The sequence below is a fragment of the Gymnogyps californianus genome, chromosome 2, assembly GCF_018139145.2.
Source record: "Gymnogyps californianus isolate 813 chromosome 2, ASM1813914v2, whole genome shotgun sequence".
Lineage (NCBI taxonomy): Eukaryota > Metazoa > Chordata > Aves > Accipitriformes > Cathartidae > Gymnogyps > Gymnogyps californianus.
This window is the reverse complement of record NC_059472.1, coordinates 142,933,658-142,948,993: the sequence shown is the minus strand read 5'-3', so window position 1 is coordinate 142,948,993 and position 15,336 is coordinate 142,933,658. Positions and strand designations below refer to the sequence as shown.

Genomic DNA, 15,336 nt, shown 5'->3' with positions numbered 1-15,336 from the left:
GGATGTGACCAGAAGGGTATATGTCAGGTTAGTTTGCATTAAGTTAGGGTATCTCAAGTGCATTTTGACACAAGTGTTTAGAGTCCAATTTGAGGTGTTTAATTTCTTTTATGGAAGAGTTTATACTCGAAAGTATCCAACTTTGTGAGACAACTAACTTGAGGCAGAAGGGAAAGGGACTTGTCAGTGTTTCTCGGAGGAAAGAACGAAAAGACAAGACGTGCTAGTAACTGCAAGTTAATCAGTGTCTTACTAGTAGTTCTGAGAAACATAGGTGAAACCAAAGGGTTTGGTTGGAGCCAAAAATCAGGCTGAATTGGTAGTGGAGTTGCTTATGGATTCGCTAGGAAAAAACTTTTCACTTATTATTATGTGAATTTAGGAATTTGCTCATGACACAAAGTTGGTTGTTGATATGGAGAAGGATCACGATAGTATACAGAAAGATGTAGGTGACCTTTAAGGAACAAATGCTAGAAATAAGATTAAAATGAAAAATAAAAGATGGATTGTTATGCCATATGACAAGTATTATCGTTTTAATCTTAAATCAAATGAGTTGGAAAAAAGTAGGGAGGTAGACTTGTTGATTATCAGATGCATATATCAGTTACTGAAGTGATGCTGTCATGAAGAGGGAGAAGGCAATTTTGTGATCCTCAAGATTGCAGGACCTTATACGCCATCCTGTTAAATAGTCCGCTAGTTCAGCACCTGTGCTCAACAGAGTTGGACTGGCACAAAGGTGGTATTGTTCCCTGTTTGAGAAAATACATAGAAGAGTATGTCTTTAATTGCTGGAGTAGGAGGAAAGTTGAAGGGGAGTACTTGGAGAAAGTACTCTTATACCAGGAAGAGGGAAGAACAGTGTTGTCCTGAGAACGGGGGCAGAGAACACATTAAAATAAACTAGCTATGAATAAGCTTAGTGTAGGTCTTGAATGGTGTCTGACTGTCTGAGCAGTCACATTGGTTTTTTTCAGAGGAATAGTAAGAGGTGCCTCCCCCCCCAAGTCACTGATCTTAAGGTTGTATGGTAGTCCTCAGTCCTTAATGTAGGCTGGTATAGAGCCCTGTCTTCCTAAAAAAAAAAAAAAATAAAACAAAAAACCAAAAAACCCCAAACCTCTGCATATTCTACCTTCATGCACAAATACATATTGGAAAGGGGAGGGGGGGAAGCTGTTTTTAAACATGATAAAGTTTTATTGTCAGTGTTATTCTGTTTTACCTGTATTTTGTGGAGGAACAGCCTTTGTTCTGTATTTGTGCATTGTTACCCTGGTCCATGAGTGTGTCTCCTAGAAAGTGAGGTCATACAGATAATTTGTGTGTAATTAACTTAGTACAATTCCTGTATGTGTGGGTAGAATTCTAGTTGTAAAAAAATAATGCATGAACAGTGATAGCTTTTTCTTATCTTGTGAGAATATAATCTTCGTACAGCTACAGTTCACTCTCTACAAGGTGTTACACTAAACTATTTTGGTAAAAATTCCACCACTTACCAAGCAGCGGAAGCATTACTTTGATAAACCAGGCTTGGTATGTAAAAATTATTTCTCATTTTATTACATGTTAGATGATTAATGCTGATGTTATATGCCAGTATGGAAGGAATGATTATGCTTCATAAATACTGTTTAAAATACAATGTGAATTATTGTTGGTAGTGGTGCTATGGCTGACATTTTTTTTTTTTTCCCTGATAAAGATAATACAGTAGTCCCTTGAAATATTAGAGGGAGACTGTCAACTTGATATCTGTTTGAATAAAAAAAAAATCAAAGTTGTTTTTGTTTAATGTGCTGGTACACATAATGCTTTAGCAAGGTGGATTGGAGAGGTTGTTTGTAGGGTTTTTCTTCTTTTTCAGTTTGAGAGGTGTTTTGTTCTATCCTCTGCTCTTGTGGAGAACACTGTAACTGGTGGGAAACTTACATATCTTTGTAAGTTACGTGACCCAGAGAAATATATAAAGCAGAATGCAAAAAAAAAATTTTTTTTCACTCATGGTAATGTAACATTTTGTAACAGCAGTACGTAAAGATGTTTTGATTTGAGATGTATGTTGTGATGATATATTGTTGTGGTTTAACCCCAGTCAGCAACTAAGCACCACGCAGCCGTTTCCCCTCCCCCTCCCAGTGGGGTGAGGAGGAGGAGAGGAAGGAAAAAAAAGTAAAACTCATGGGTTGAGATAAGAACAGTTTAATAACTAAAGTAAAATATAATACTAACAATAGTAATAATGAAATATAATAATAATAATAGTAATGAAAAGGAATATAACAAAAAAAAAAAGGAAGGGGAGGGGGGAGAAAAAAACCAGTGATGCACAATGCAATTGCTCACCACCTGCTGACCGATGCCCAGTTAGTTCCCGAGCCACGATCCACGCCTCCCGGCCAACTCCCCCCTGTTTATATACTGGGCATGATGTTTTACGGTATGGAATACCCCTTTGGCTAGTTCAGGTCAGCTGCCCCGGCTCTGCTCCCTCCCAGCTTCTTGCACACCTGCTTGCTGGCAGAGCATGGGAAGCTGAAAAATCCTTGACTAAGGATAAGCGCTACTTAGCAACAACTAAAACATCAGAGTGTTATCAACATTATTCTCACACTAAATCCAAAACACAGCACTGTACCAGCTACTAAGAAGAGAGTTAACTCTGTCCCAGCCGAAACCAGGACATATATTTGAAGTATTTTTCATTAAGACGCTTCTATGCTGTTCTTTAAAATAAACATAAATAATAGAAGTCTAATTTTTTTTATAATTTAAGCCCCAGTCTTTTGGTTATATGCCAATATAGGTTATCTGCTATAATGTGTCAGTAGGAAGGCAGTTAAAGAAGATAAACAGCATGAAAAGCTTGTGAGATTACCTCCTTTGATAAGAATCTAAGGAACGTTACATTTCTTCATTTTGCTGTAGATGATTCAGTTACTGAAAATGTAACCTAAACCAAGTTTTTAGAAGTCCTTGGTGTACTTGCACGCTTCTGATAGTACCTCGCTAATTCACGTTCAGAAGGCTGGTTTGTTTAGGTGTTTTAAATCTTAAATTGAAAATGTAATGAAGTATTTTTATAATAAGCATGGTAGTGCTCCATGTGGAATAATTCCATTTGAAAATTTTTGAGTTTAAACTGACAGCTATTTCTGAATCTTCCTTTCACGTGTTATTCCATGAATTGGTATATGGGCCTTAATGCTTGGGCTGTTTCTCAGTTGATTGGTACCAGTGCCAATATTAATTGGTACCGGATAAACTAGTAAGTGTTTTTTCTAAACATACATTAATTACAGCTAAATATACTGGTACATAAAATGCATTTAGGGTTAAGAATTAGTACCAGAAAGGTATAATACTGAATTATGAAAAGAAAACATTAAAATATGTAGTTATCCCAAAGCATGCCAAGAATTTAGCTCAAATAGATAACTGCTTATGACTAATGCACTGTTATTCATTAAAAGTAGAATTGGATTCCTGGTTCGGAGCTATTTTCCCCTCATATTTATATGATATATATGGAAATAATCAGAAGTTCGTTTCATTAAATAGTATTAAAAATTGTTATGGGAATTTCAACTACTGAAAGAAAAGCCAGGTTCAATTACTGGAAGAAAAGCCACGGTCATGTGGGCGACAAATTACCCCTAGGTTGTGGATGAAAAAGACCAGTCTTAAGACAATAAGCATTCAGTACTTCTAAATGAAAGTCGTAGCCTTTGGCTGTAATCCTCTGGGAATATGAACACCAGTAAATACTTTCTTTTTTTTAGGATAGAAGATGTTTTTTAAAGTCCAAAGAAAATATGAATTAACTCCTTCTGCATCACTTGGATTTTCAAACTTCTGTCAGAGTTCTTGTTGACCTCTTACAAAATGACTTTGTGTCCTATGTTTGGAAATATTTTTTAATTGTGATTTAAAATCATGTTATTTGGAGAGCTTTATTTTTCAAAAACTACTTTTCCCCAGAAAAAGGTTAATATCTATGGAAGGGGGACCAACCCTAGGCAAGGGTCAGCCTTTGCTAGGCTTCCAAAGCTGCAAAACTTGGAACGTTCTCTAAATTAACATGTAAATGTCTTAGAACTTCAGCAGAGACACAGGGAAGCTCTTGGGTTATATTTCCTGTGTTGTCCTTAGAGAAAGCAAATTGAAGTTACAGGTAAGCTTAAATCGTTTTCCTGTGTCAGAAGTCAAACTTAACTGGTTTGTATCTGTTTGCTACAGTTCTCCTGAAATGGGAATAATGAGCTTTCATTACTGCCATCAAAATTGTTGCTTTATCTAGAAGTAGAAAAAAAGAAAAGGCTAAATATTGTGTTAAATGCTTGACATTACTGAGAAAAAATAAATATATCATCTGTCTGTGTTTTGTGTTGTTTTTTTCTAGCATGTTCAGAGTTTTCCCATACGTCCTGTGAAGAATGTCTAAAAAATGTTTCGGTAAGATTTTTGACATCCTTTTTTGACTGAGAATTTGGTGATTTTTCCATTTAATATGAAGTCAGATTGTTGGGATTGGTTTGGCTATTTGGTGGGGGTTTGGTTTTGTTTTTAATGATGAATCTAGTCAAACTACCCTTAATAAGAGGAAGTCTATGTTCTTATTTAAATGGTAGAGTCTACTGATGTGCTACTTCCCCTCTGTCACACTCGATGCCAGTGTGCTTTCACTTTGCCAGGGTTGCTCCATGATTTGGTCACTCAGAGTATTTCTCTGCTTTGTCTGGAGAGGAGAGACAGTGTAGAATCCAGGCTTCCAGTTTCAGTGTGCACTCAGTGCTTTCACAGCATAGCTGAGCGAGTTAATGTTGCTGATGTCCTCATTTTGCAAGCAGCACTTAGTTAAATTTCCATCTTATACAAGGGCTAGATAAACTGAATCTTATATGGCTAAAAAGCCTTGCATTTCTTGTATGCTGAATAGGAGAACTAGGAAATTCATGTAAATAAACTAGAAATGCCTTTCTCTGGAGATGCCCCAAGCAATGCATTTAACTGAGGCAGACTGGATCAGTGCTTTGTAGATGTTCAGACATGTTGGCCTCTCCACTGACTACATCAGACGGTTAGTGCTTAAGACTGCCAGGCTAGATCTCCGTTCTGGTAGCAAAGTGTTTAGATTTCCAATGAGATTGCAATAAGGCAGACATTTAAAACAGTAGAACTTGTTTCTCTGTCCTTTGCTCAAAACCTTTTTAGCTCCGCAATAAGGGTTGTGATAAGTATGCAAAAGGTGTCTGTCTCTGCAGAGTAGAAGAAATTCCCTTACTTAAAGTGAGAGATTGTCTCGAATTCTAACTTCAGATGTCACTGAAAGGAAATATTTCAAGAGTCTTAAGTTACATAAGTTACTGAAAAACTGTTTCAGTAGGGGAAATTGAGAAATATCTAAACTTACCTGTTTTATGCTTCTTATGCATCTTTTGGCTTCTTTAATGGAAAAATATAAATTGCCTTGTATTGATTTGGCTATTGTGTGTTGTCAGACCTGTGTATTTGTTGTCATAAGCATGGCATTGTGTAAAGAATTGTTCATCTTCAAAAGTATAAAGTAGGAAGTGGAAAATATGGGTCATTAAAGATCAAACGTTCAGCACTACCACTGGTGTGACTGTTACTTCAAGTAAGTGCTGCTGCTGCTGCCACAGGTACATGAGCACAACTTTTATTAACTGGAAAGCTATGTGTTCACCTTGTGAGAGAAATAAATCCTTTAGCTGTGTTTGTGTACTGAAGACACTAACAGTTATCAGTACATTATTTTCAGAATCTGTTAAACCAGTGACAGTGTCCAGGCTTGTTTTGGTGACAGAATGATGGATGATTCAGGGCAACTGCTTCAATAGCATCAGTGTTAACCTTGAAAGGAGTTTAGACTTGATTCACACAATTCACACATACATTAAAAAAAAAAAAAAAGGCTACAGAACAAAGCCATTAGCATTTGTGTGAGCAATACAAAAGCAACGAATTGCTGAAATTACCTTGTTTAATTGCTTCAGTAGAAAAAAAAAATCAAGTTTTATATTGGTGATAATATAGATAGCAGCAGGAGGAGATAAAAATGAAGATTAAACATTTGGTGAATAGATAAAACCCATTCCAAACAAACCCTAAAATGTGGTAATTTAGTTCAGTTAAATAGAATTATAATTCAAAATGCTCAAATTTTGTTTATCATAATTATAATTGGGTTGGTCTTTTGGGTTGGTCTTTAGAGTTGATGAATACCTATTTTCTCATGTTTTTATCAATAAGTTCTGAGTGGTAATTTTATAAATATGCTGTTGCATTTCATCTTATTCCTTACAATATAGTATATTGAAAAATAACACATAAGGATTTTGATTAGAGCTATTGAATCCTGAAACTTAATTTATTTACTTCAAAGAAATCTTTACTGCTATGACTAGCAGATTACCAGGTGTATTAAAATTTGAGAACTTTATCTGTTACCAGATAATGTATAAATATTTATTGATTAACATCTTGAGAGAGTTTTCTCTTTATGTTTCTAACTCATGTGACAGTGTGTAAGACAAAATATGTAATGCAAGCACTAGTTAAAGATAGCACTAAGTTTTAAAATCTGTGTGCATGTGTAGAGCCTCAGCATTCTGGAGAATTTTCCAAAGTCTCATTTTTAACTTCTGAGTAGTCTACCAACATGCTTTTCCCCTCAGCTATTTATTTTTGTCATTCTCATCTTTGTCCTAAAAACAAATGTATGGAATCTAAATTCTTCTGGAAAATGGATTTTAGGCAAGCTAGGCATTAAAAAAAAGGAGCTAACAACAGCTATAGGAAATTACATAATCAATAAATATAGCCAATTTTTTTTAAGGAAAGGTGGGGATAATAGTCACTTGCATACATCTATCTGATTATAGAGGACGAAGCATTCATTTTGTGTTCGTAGTTACTATCTTATCTCTTTTAATACCGAGAATGTCCTTAAAATGAGTGTGGACTGAATTAATGATATTGTACTTCATTATCCATGTGAGACTCTACTAAAAGTCCGTCATATCCATCAGTGTGAATGTGGTTCCTAGCATACTCTGTAAAGGATATATGGTTTACCTCTAAATAAATAAAATCTTTTCAGTCTTCATTTTTAGGTTATGTAGATGAGGATCAAAGTTAGGGAAATGTTTCACCGTCGGGTGTTTAGACTTTTTTCTTTTTTTCTAACCTGATTTTGACAATTGGCTCAATTTTTAGCATTGGGAATGAGTCAATTGAAATATTTTCTCTTACTTCAGCCTCTGCACCAATCAGTAGCTGTATCAGGTCTTGCCTTTTGGGCTACACATGTTTTTAATAGTTACATGCAGTAGTCTCCATCAGAGTGATACAGTTGGCCTTTCTGTGCTCCTAGTTGTCACCAACAGTATAGGGTCATTCAGGTTAGAAGAGACCTCATGAGTCATCTAGACCAGCCTGCTACTCAAAATAGGGTCAACATTACATTCAAACAAAGTTTAGCAATGACTTTTAGTCTGCCCCCTATTAGTCATTATTTTTGAAATGTTAATTCTTATTAAATAATTGATCCAACAAAAATAAGCATGTTCTCATCTAACATCCTTGCTTCAAGTTAAAACTCAGGAGGGCAGGGTTTTGCAAAGATTATTCTACATTCTTAATTATTTTTGTTGATTTGTCTTTATGGGGACGTTTGACCTGTACAGTCTACCAACTACAAAATATGAATACATTTTTCTTGTCTCTTCACATTTTTCAAGAGAGCAGAATCTACTACAAACGGTTTCCTTTGACTTAACGTTTTCTAACCCTTTAGAGCAAGATAACAGACTTTGTGTAACTGAGGATGTATGACAGAGATGTTCTTGATAGTACTGTTAGATAAAGCATAGTTCCTGGATGAGCTCTTTCTATAATGAATCCTAAAAAACCCTGTTCTGTCAAGGATTCCTTTTACTGTCATCCAAAACTTCTTCACTGGTTGAGTTGTGTGGTAAAGGAATTTTGAATGAGTATTTATTTTAACAGATGAAGAACAAAACTTAAGCTTGATGCTTAGTGGTGGCATAAAAAGCAGAAATCTTGTGCTGGTATTGTAACTAAAATACACGTAAGAAACTTTAAAAATATCCAGGTACGTAAGTGTGCACAATTAAGGTATCCAAGGTACTTTGCAACACAGATTGCATAAGGCTGTATCTCTTTTTACCTTGCAGCAAAACATCCTGTAGAATTGTAAGGGTTCTTTTATTGTTTTCTTTCTGTTGGTAGTCAAATATAGGGCTGAAGTAAGATCATAAGTGTATTTGTATTCCTTAAAGAAACTAGGTGTTTTAAAATTCTGAACAGTTGGCTTTCTGGTTTGTATTTCTTCTTAATTTCAGTAATTCTAAACCCAAAGCCATTTTATCCTCAAGTATACAGAGTACCTCAATATGTTCCCAAATATTTTCAGGCTGGTATTTATTACCTATAAGTACAAAATGTACTTATTCACAATTCAGCTTAGGCTTACTTAGGAATTGTACCAGGACTTCTGTAGGTTTTATACTACAAAGCACTTTCAATATATCCGTACAGTATTGTACTCACTTAAGAATTCTGTCTGCAGCGAAGCACTAAATTATAAACTGTTTTTGAAGATCAATAACTTGTTGGTCTTTTTTTTTCTCTTTTGCACAGTGCCTTTGGTGTTACACCAACAAGACTTGTATTGATTACCCTGTAAGAAGCATTCTTCCACCATCTTCATTATGTTCCCTCTCAAATGCTCGATGGGGAGTTTGCTGGAGTAGGTACTAATTTTACTTTTGCTGTAGAGAATTATTTATGAGTATGATTAAAGTAAGACTACCGCTTACTAGAGCTGTTTCCTGATAATTTATTTGGAGGGGTGGGGGGAGGAGGCAGTGATTATGGTTTGGAACCATGATCTCTAATCATCTGGACTTACAAACAGTCATTGTCAAGGGTTCTTTGTGAACAGCCAGTATAGTTATGCTGATCCAATGACTTTAAAACACTTACTATGTAGTGAAGTTCTGTTGATGGTAAAGTCTAGACTGGGAACCAGTGATGTTGGAATGTTCCGAGTATTTTATGTACGTAGTCAGGATTCACCTGTTTCTTAAACCATACTTCTGAGGGACAAAGAAATAAGGTCATTCCCTGTTGACAAAAGGCAACCATTCTTACCTTTTTTTAAAATTTCTTAAAATGTTGGATGATATGCCTTGGTCCACAATTTTTATAGTATATTCCAGTGGCAGCAGTGAACCAATACCACAGGAATGGAGCCACCCAAAAATTCTTGAATGCTGTTTTTGCTTAAACAACTGAAAAAACAATGTGGTCTGTGGGTGCTGAAAGCAGTGCAGTTAAGGTTAAAAAGGAAGCTGCAGGGTGCCACCGTAGATTGCAGTACTACATCATTTAATTGTTCTTAGATTTCCTTTTGCTTTGCATGTTGTATTACAAAATGCAGGATGTTGCATATGCTGCCATTGGGGTGAAATCTTTGGAGCTATTTTTGCAATACTGTGTATACAGATCTAAATTCAGACTAGACTGGAACAGAGAACAAATAAGACATTGGAAAGCTTGTCATATGAAATAAGAGTACAGCTTCAGTCCAGCAAAGCAAAGGCTTGCTGCTTTCTGTGTATTTGCTCATGAACACCAGTAGGCTAAAGGACAAAAACAAGTGAGGGTGAACTATCAGTGACTATGTTAACTGTAAATTAGAAGGAGGTTATCACACTTAGAGCAGTGAGATTATGCAGTAGTCTAAATTAGAGTAGCAGAGGTAGAAGATTGCTATTAAAATGGAGCATGTGAGTTTCTGAATGCTACCACTTCATATAATCCCTGCAAACGGAGGGACTAGATTGGACAGTACAGGAGAACTTTTCCAATTCTTTGTTCTTAGCAGAAGGGCTCTGTGCTTTGTTTTGTGAGAGAAAGCATTTATGCTTAGACTTCTAGAGTTTTTTTAGAGCTACAGAAGGTATATAATTTCACTGATAAGGCACACTTTTAAGGAAATTGGGCTTTCAAAATTATAGTAAATGCTGTTACTATGAAATGTTTAGCAAACTTTTTTCTGGAAGTGTGGTGGGTTGACTCTTGCCAACAGCTAAGTACCCACACAGCTGCTCGCTCCCTCCCTCCCCTGGCCCCAGTAGGATGGGGGAAGAAAACAGAAAGAACAACAGCAAGAAAACTCATGGATTGAGATAAAGACGGTTTAATAGGTGAAGGAAAAAACGGGGAGAGGAAAAAAAAACCAACAACCAAGAAAAGGAAATTGCTTACCGCCTCCCACAGGCAGACTGATGCCCAGCCAGTCCCAAACAATAGTCACCTTGGAAGCCAGATACCTCCTCCACTTTTTTCCTTTACCTCAGGTTTTATTGCTGACCACAGCATTATATGGTGTGGAAGACCCCTTTGGCCAGTTTGGGTCAGCTGTTCTGGCAGTGTCCCCTCCTGACCTCTCCAATCTCTTGCCTACCTCCAGCCCTACTCACTGCAGGGAACAGAGTGGAGGGGGGAAAAGGATAAAATCTTGATGCTCTTCAAGCTTGTTCAGCAACAGCCAAAACATTGGTGTGTTATCAGCACTGTTTTAGCCAGAAATCCAAAACATGGCATCATACCAGCTGCTATGAAGAAAGTTAACTCTCTCAGCCACACCCGGTACAGAAATGCATGTCCTTTTGCAAAGCAGTGATTACCGGTATCTTCTGATACTAAGGGTGTTCTTGACAGTTTACTCCTGCTGTAGAAATGGCTTCTAGCTTGGGCGCCATTTGTGTTTCTAGAGTGAATGTGGCTTAAACACAGAATGAAAGTTTTGTAATGGAGCACATTCTCAGCAAAAAAGTAAAAGTGGGGGGAAAAAAACCCAAACAACCCCAAAACAACAACAAAAACCCAGATATGCATTTCCTTAATAGATTTTTTACAAATTTTATGCAGCAGCATGCTGGGGGGATATATAGTCTTATTGAGACTGTCCCCTTCGGACACAGCAGGAAAATTAATTACCTTGTGAGCGTGGTGGTGGTGCTTTTTCTTTCTGCAAATAAAATGAAGAGATGAGTGTTGGCTCAGTGTTGCTGAAAATGAAGGTGAATATTGCAGCTCTCAAAGTCAAAAACAAATTACTGGCTTCCAGTTACAATTTTATATGGAATAAGACATGTTGACAGATTATTAACCAGCAATGAAGAAAAAAAGAACGGTATAGAAGCAATGTAATACAAAGTAGCTTAATTGTATTGTTTTTCATGAATAATAAGCAAATGAAATAGATAGTGGAGACAGGAATACAGACTGAAAACTGACAGTCTTTTTCTGCACTTTGTTAATAGATTCAAAATATATTTTTTGCTTCAATTAAATAGTATACTTTTTAAAAAAATTAAATGGAAATTAAAACCACTTTTTGGTTTTAATTCACTGAATGAAGTATATTTAATTGCTTGTAACTTGTAGGGAAGTAACAGAATGAGAAATGTGGTATGGTGTAATGTGTTACTTTCAGAATTTACATGTTCAGAATTTACTTGTGTATTGTAACTGGAAACTATGTATTAATCTGTATTATAAACTGTACCCAGTTGTCGTGGTTTAACCCCAGTCAGCAACTAAGCACCACGCAGCCGCTTCCCCCTCCCAGTGGGGTGAGGAGGAGGAAAGCAAAGGAAAAAAAAAAGTAAAACTCGTGGGTTGAGATAAGAACAGTTTAATAACTAAAGTAAAATATAATACTAACAATAGTAATAATGAAATATAATAATAATAGTAATGAAAAGGAATGCAACAAAAGAAGGGGGGGGGGAAGAAAAAAAATCAGTGATGCACAATGCAATTGCTCACCACCCGCTGACCGATGCCCAGTTAGTTCCCGAACCGCGATCTGCGCCTCCCGGCCAGCTCCCCCCAGTTTATATACTGGGCATGACGTTCCATGGTATGGAATACCTCTTTGGCTAGTTCAGGTCAGCTGCCCCGGCTCTGCTCCCTCCCAGCTCCTTGCACACCTGCTTGCTGGCAGAGCACAGGAAGCTGAAAAGTCCTTGGCTTAAGATAAGCGCTACTTAGCAACAACTAAAACATCAGTGTGTTATCAACATCATTCTCACACTAAATCCAAAACACAGCACTGTACCAGCTACTAAAAAGAAAGTTAACTCTGTCCCAGCCGAAACCAGGACACCAGTAAATTATGACACAGAAGCAAAAATATTTACTGGGATCTAATCTTTGGCAGGATCTGTGAAGGATATGCCTTGGCTAGGCATAAGTTGATGAGATCTGTAGAGAAGTAACACTCTTTGGCTTGTACACATGATCAGAGAGGACAGACCCTCTGAACTTCACTTACTAAATTTGTCTGTCTTATCACTAATACCCTGAAGCAGTAAAAAGTGCTTGTGCAGCTACTTTGTATTACTACAGCAGCATGAAGCTGCTGAATCTGACAGAGTTCAGAGGGATTTATGTGGGAGAAGGGAGAAGAGACAGCTTCCCTGCCCCCTTCCCCCATCATGCTTTAAAATAGACAGTGTGGAGTATATGTGGGGAGGGGTGTTTAGTTTTCATTATCTCTGTTGTTACAACTTCCCTGAATGATTTCATTTTGTCCTTTGTTGGGTCCTTTAACTCCTCAAAGTTGTGTCTATAGCTTTGCCTGTATCATCCCCGTTTGCTTTCTTCTTGGGCCTCACTCTTTCCTAGGACATCAGGTTTCTGATTCTTTTTTATGAATGCAGTCCTGTCCTGGTTTAGACCAGCTACAGTTGTTATAGTGTGTGCTATCAAAATAATACCCCCTCTCCATTTGTTAATCGCTCTTTGGACATAGAAGATGACTTAAGAAGTTTTATGGAGAGTTTTATATTAGCTCCTTCAAATCCTCTGATATTGTCATCCTCATTTTGCTCTTTCTCTAACTGCTGCATGTAACGTGTGTACACTGCTGCTGCTTCTATATGACTTTTTTGTTCGTGCTGTACATTGGCTAAGGTCGTGATTGGGAGGACAGAACTGTGGAATCACACCAGTAGATATATATCATATCAAGTATTACAGGATGACTTTTAATAATTTGGTATATGTAAAGGGCAATTTTACTTAATGTCCGTTCGGTGTAGTTTATGCATAGTAGCAAAATTCGAATGTGATATCCTGAGTTTTAACTGGGGTAGTTGCACAGAATTGTGTTTTTAATTTTTTTTTTTTTTTTGCATACAGAGATGAAAAAATGCTTGGGAAAGAGGGGAAGAATTATCAGAAAGACAAATGTTAATGCTGGAGTCTAACAAGTTGAATATATTCATATTTTTCAGTAAACTTTGAAGCTTTAATTATTGCCATAGCTGTAGTAGCTGGACTCATTCTGGTGTCCATAGCAGTCTGTTGCTGTTACTGCTGTTACTGCAGAAGGCGTTCCAGGAGGTAAATACGTATATTTGTTTCCTTTACTAACTTTGGGTGCTGGTCTTCCCTACCAATATACTAAGAATCTTTTCATTTGGAAGCAATTTTGGTCACTTTGCTATATTTGTTTGAGAGAGACAACAAAAAGAGGTGTTTAGTGACAGGCAGTATGACACTGGACATGATGCTGGAATGACACTGAAGTGGTATTATTAGTGGTAGCATCACAGATTGCTATTGTAAACTATTGCTTTACATTTCTACATTTTACACTTCCTTATTAAAATTGGACATGAAATATTTCAATGGCCAAATAAATACTTGCTTCTTGTGATAATGGAACAAATAATTTCTTTCAAGGCAATCTCATGGTACAGCAAAAAGGGACGAGGTGGGTAACAAGTAACTGAGCAACAATGTCCTACAGCACTTGGTATCCATGCTTCAGAGTTTGCTCTAGGATCTGTCAGCAGACAGTATCTAAGTGATTAGATGTCTTTGCCAGTTCAACAAAATATTCTAAATGTAAGATGATACTTTTTTTGCTCTAAGATATGAAGAGTGACTTAAAGTAAAGTCATACTGCAAAAATTAAGTGTTCTTTAAAACTTGTAAAACTCTTCAACTTTTTTTTTTTTAAACTGGCTTCTCTAATTGTCTAATATCCTTCAAAGGGAGGGAGGTAGTTGATGAGTAGCTAAAATAAGTAAGTCAGTGTTGCCATGTGAAGTGATCAGTGCTTATTCCCTAATGAAATGCCTGGAAAGCCTTGTTTATTGGGACAGCACAATATGCTTCCTTCTATCACTGAAGTTTTAGAGCTCAGGTTTCTGGGCAGTGTAGTTTCAGCTAGCTCTGTTCCTTTTGTCCTTCAGTACTTCTCATGTGAACAAAATGTGGACCTTATTTCTTGATCTGAAATAATTTCTATACTATTTTAAGTACCTGTAATTCATTGTTCTTCTTTTGAGGTTTTTTTTTTTTAAAGAACTTGTGCAACTGTACAGTGTTTAGTGCTGACCTTCAAGCCAGAGAAATATGGTACATCTGTGGCTTTAAAGAAAGGAGAAAATAATTGTAAATAACGTGTCATTCCCTTCTCTTTTTCCCTGAGGAAGATGCATGCACCTGTTCTGCTGGTAGATTGGTCTACCAAATCTGTCCTAGTGCAGAAATTGATAAATCTTTAGCCCTGTGCTGATAAGCCCTGAAGATGTATAGAACTGTTTTAGATTTTATGTAAGATCTGCCAGCATCCTCTGCAGAAGAACTAAGTAGGCCACTGTGGGTGACATGCCAACAAATAAAGCTTGATGCCTGTGAAAAGAGAAATTAGTGCCAGACTTCAGTTTTAGTAGCTAAGTCGTCAATCAGTACTGCAACATCTAATTCTAAAAATAGAGGGTTAGTTGAGAGTCATCTTATGCCAGGACTCCAAAGGTGTCAAGCCTAATCTTCTGACACTTAGAGAATTTAAAGGTCTGGTCAGAGTGGGGTCCAGCTTATTTCAGGGTGATTCAGAATGTATTATTGCGCTGAAGCGTGATATATTACTGGCTTTAAACCCACTGATTCTCAGCAGGAATTCTTTTGCTCTCTGCTTCCTCAGTTGTGGGGACTCCTTTTCCACAAAAGAAACTTTTTTTTTTTTTTAAATAAATTGGAAGAAGGAAAATTTGTAGAAATGTAGCATTAGATTGGTTTTACTGACTTCTTAGATGTATCGTCTCGGATCTCAGGTGTAATCTTGTTTTGGAGAAGTGTCAGTATTCCTTCTGGGAGTTTCTAAACAGTGGGATTTCAGTGTTTAAGAAGCCAGCACTTATCTTTTCCTTGAACACAGAGAATGCTTAGGTGCATTAATCTCCACATCAGTAA

The 15,336-nt window shown here is 36.8% G+C and overlaps 1 protein-coding gene across 2 annotated transcripts in view; it reads left to right on the top strand.

Moving 5' to 3' along the window:
* The window catches only part of LOC127012980 (pituitary tumor-transforming gene 1 protein-interacting protein-like), a 33,222-nt gene that overhangs the window by 925 nt on the left and 16,961 nt on the right, over positions 1-15,336 (top strand). For both annotated transcript variants that reach the window (XM_050891482.1, XM_050891481.1), the window contains exons 2-4: positions 4,412-4,464; positions 8,695-8,803; positions 13,368-13,476. In XM_050891482.1, the coding sequence (XP_050747439.1) occupies positions 4,412-4,464; positions 8,695-8,803; positions 13,368-13,476 (271 nt within the window). The remainder of the gene's footprint in view (positions 1-4,411; positions 4,465-8,694; positions 8,804-13,367; positions 13,477-15,336) is intronic.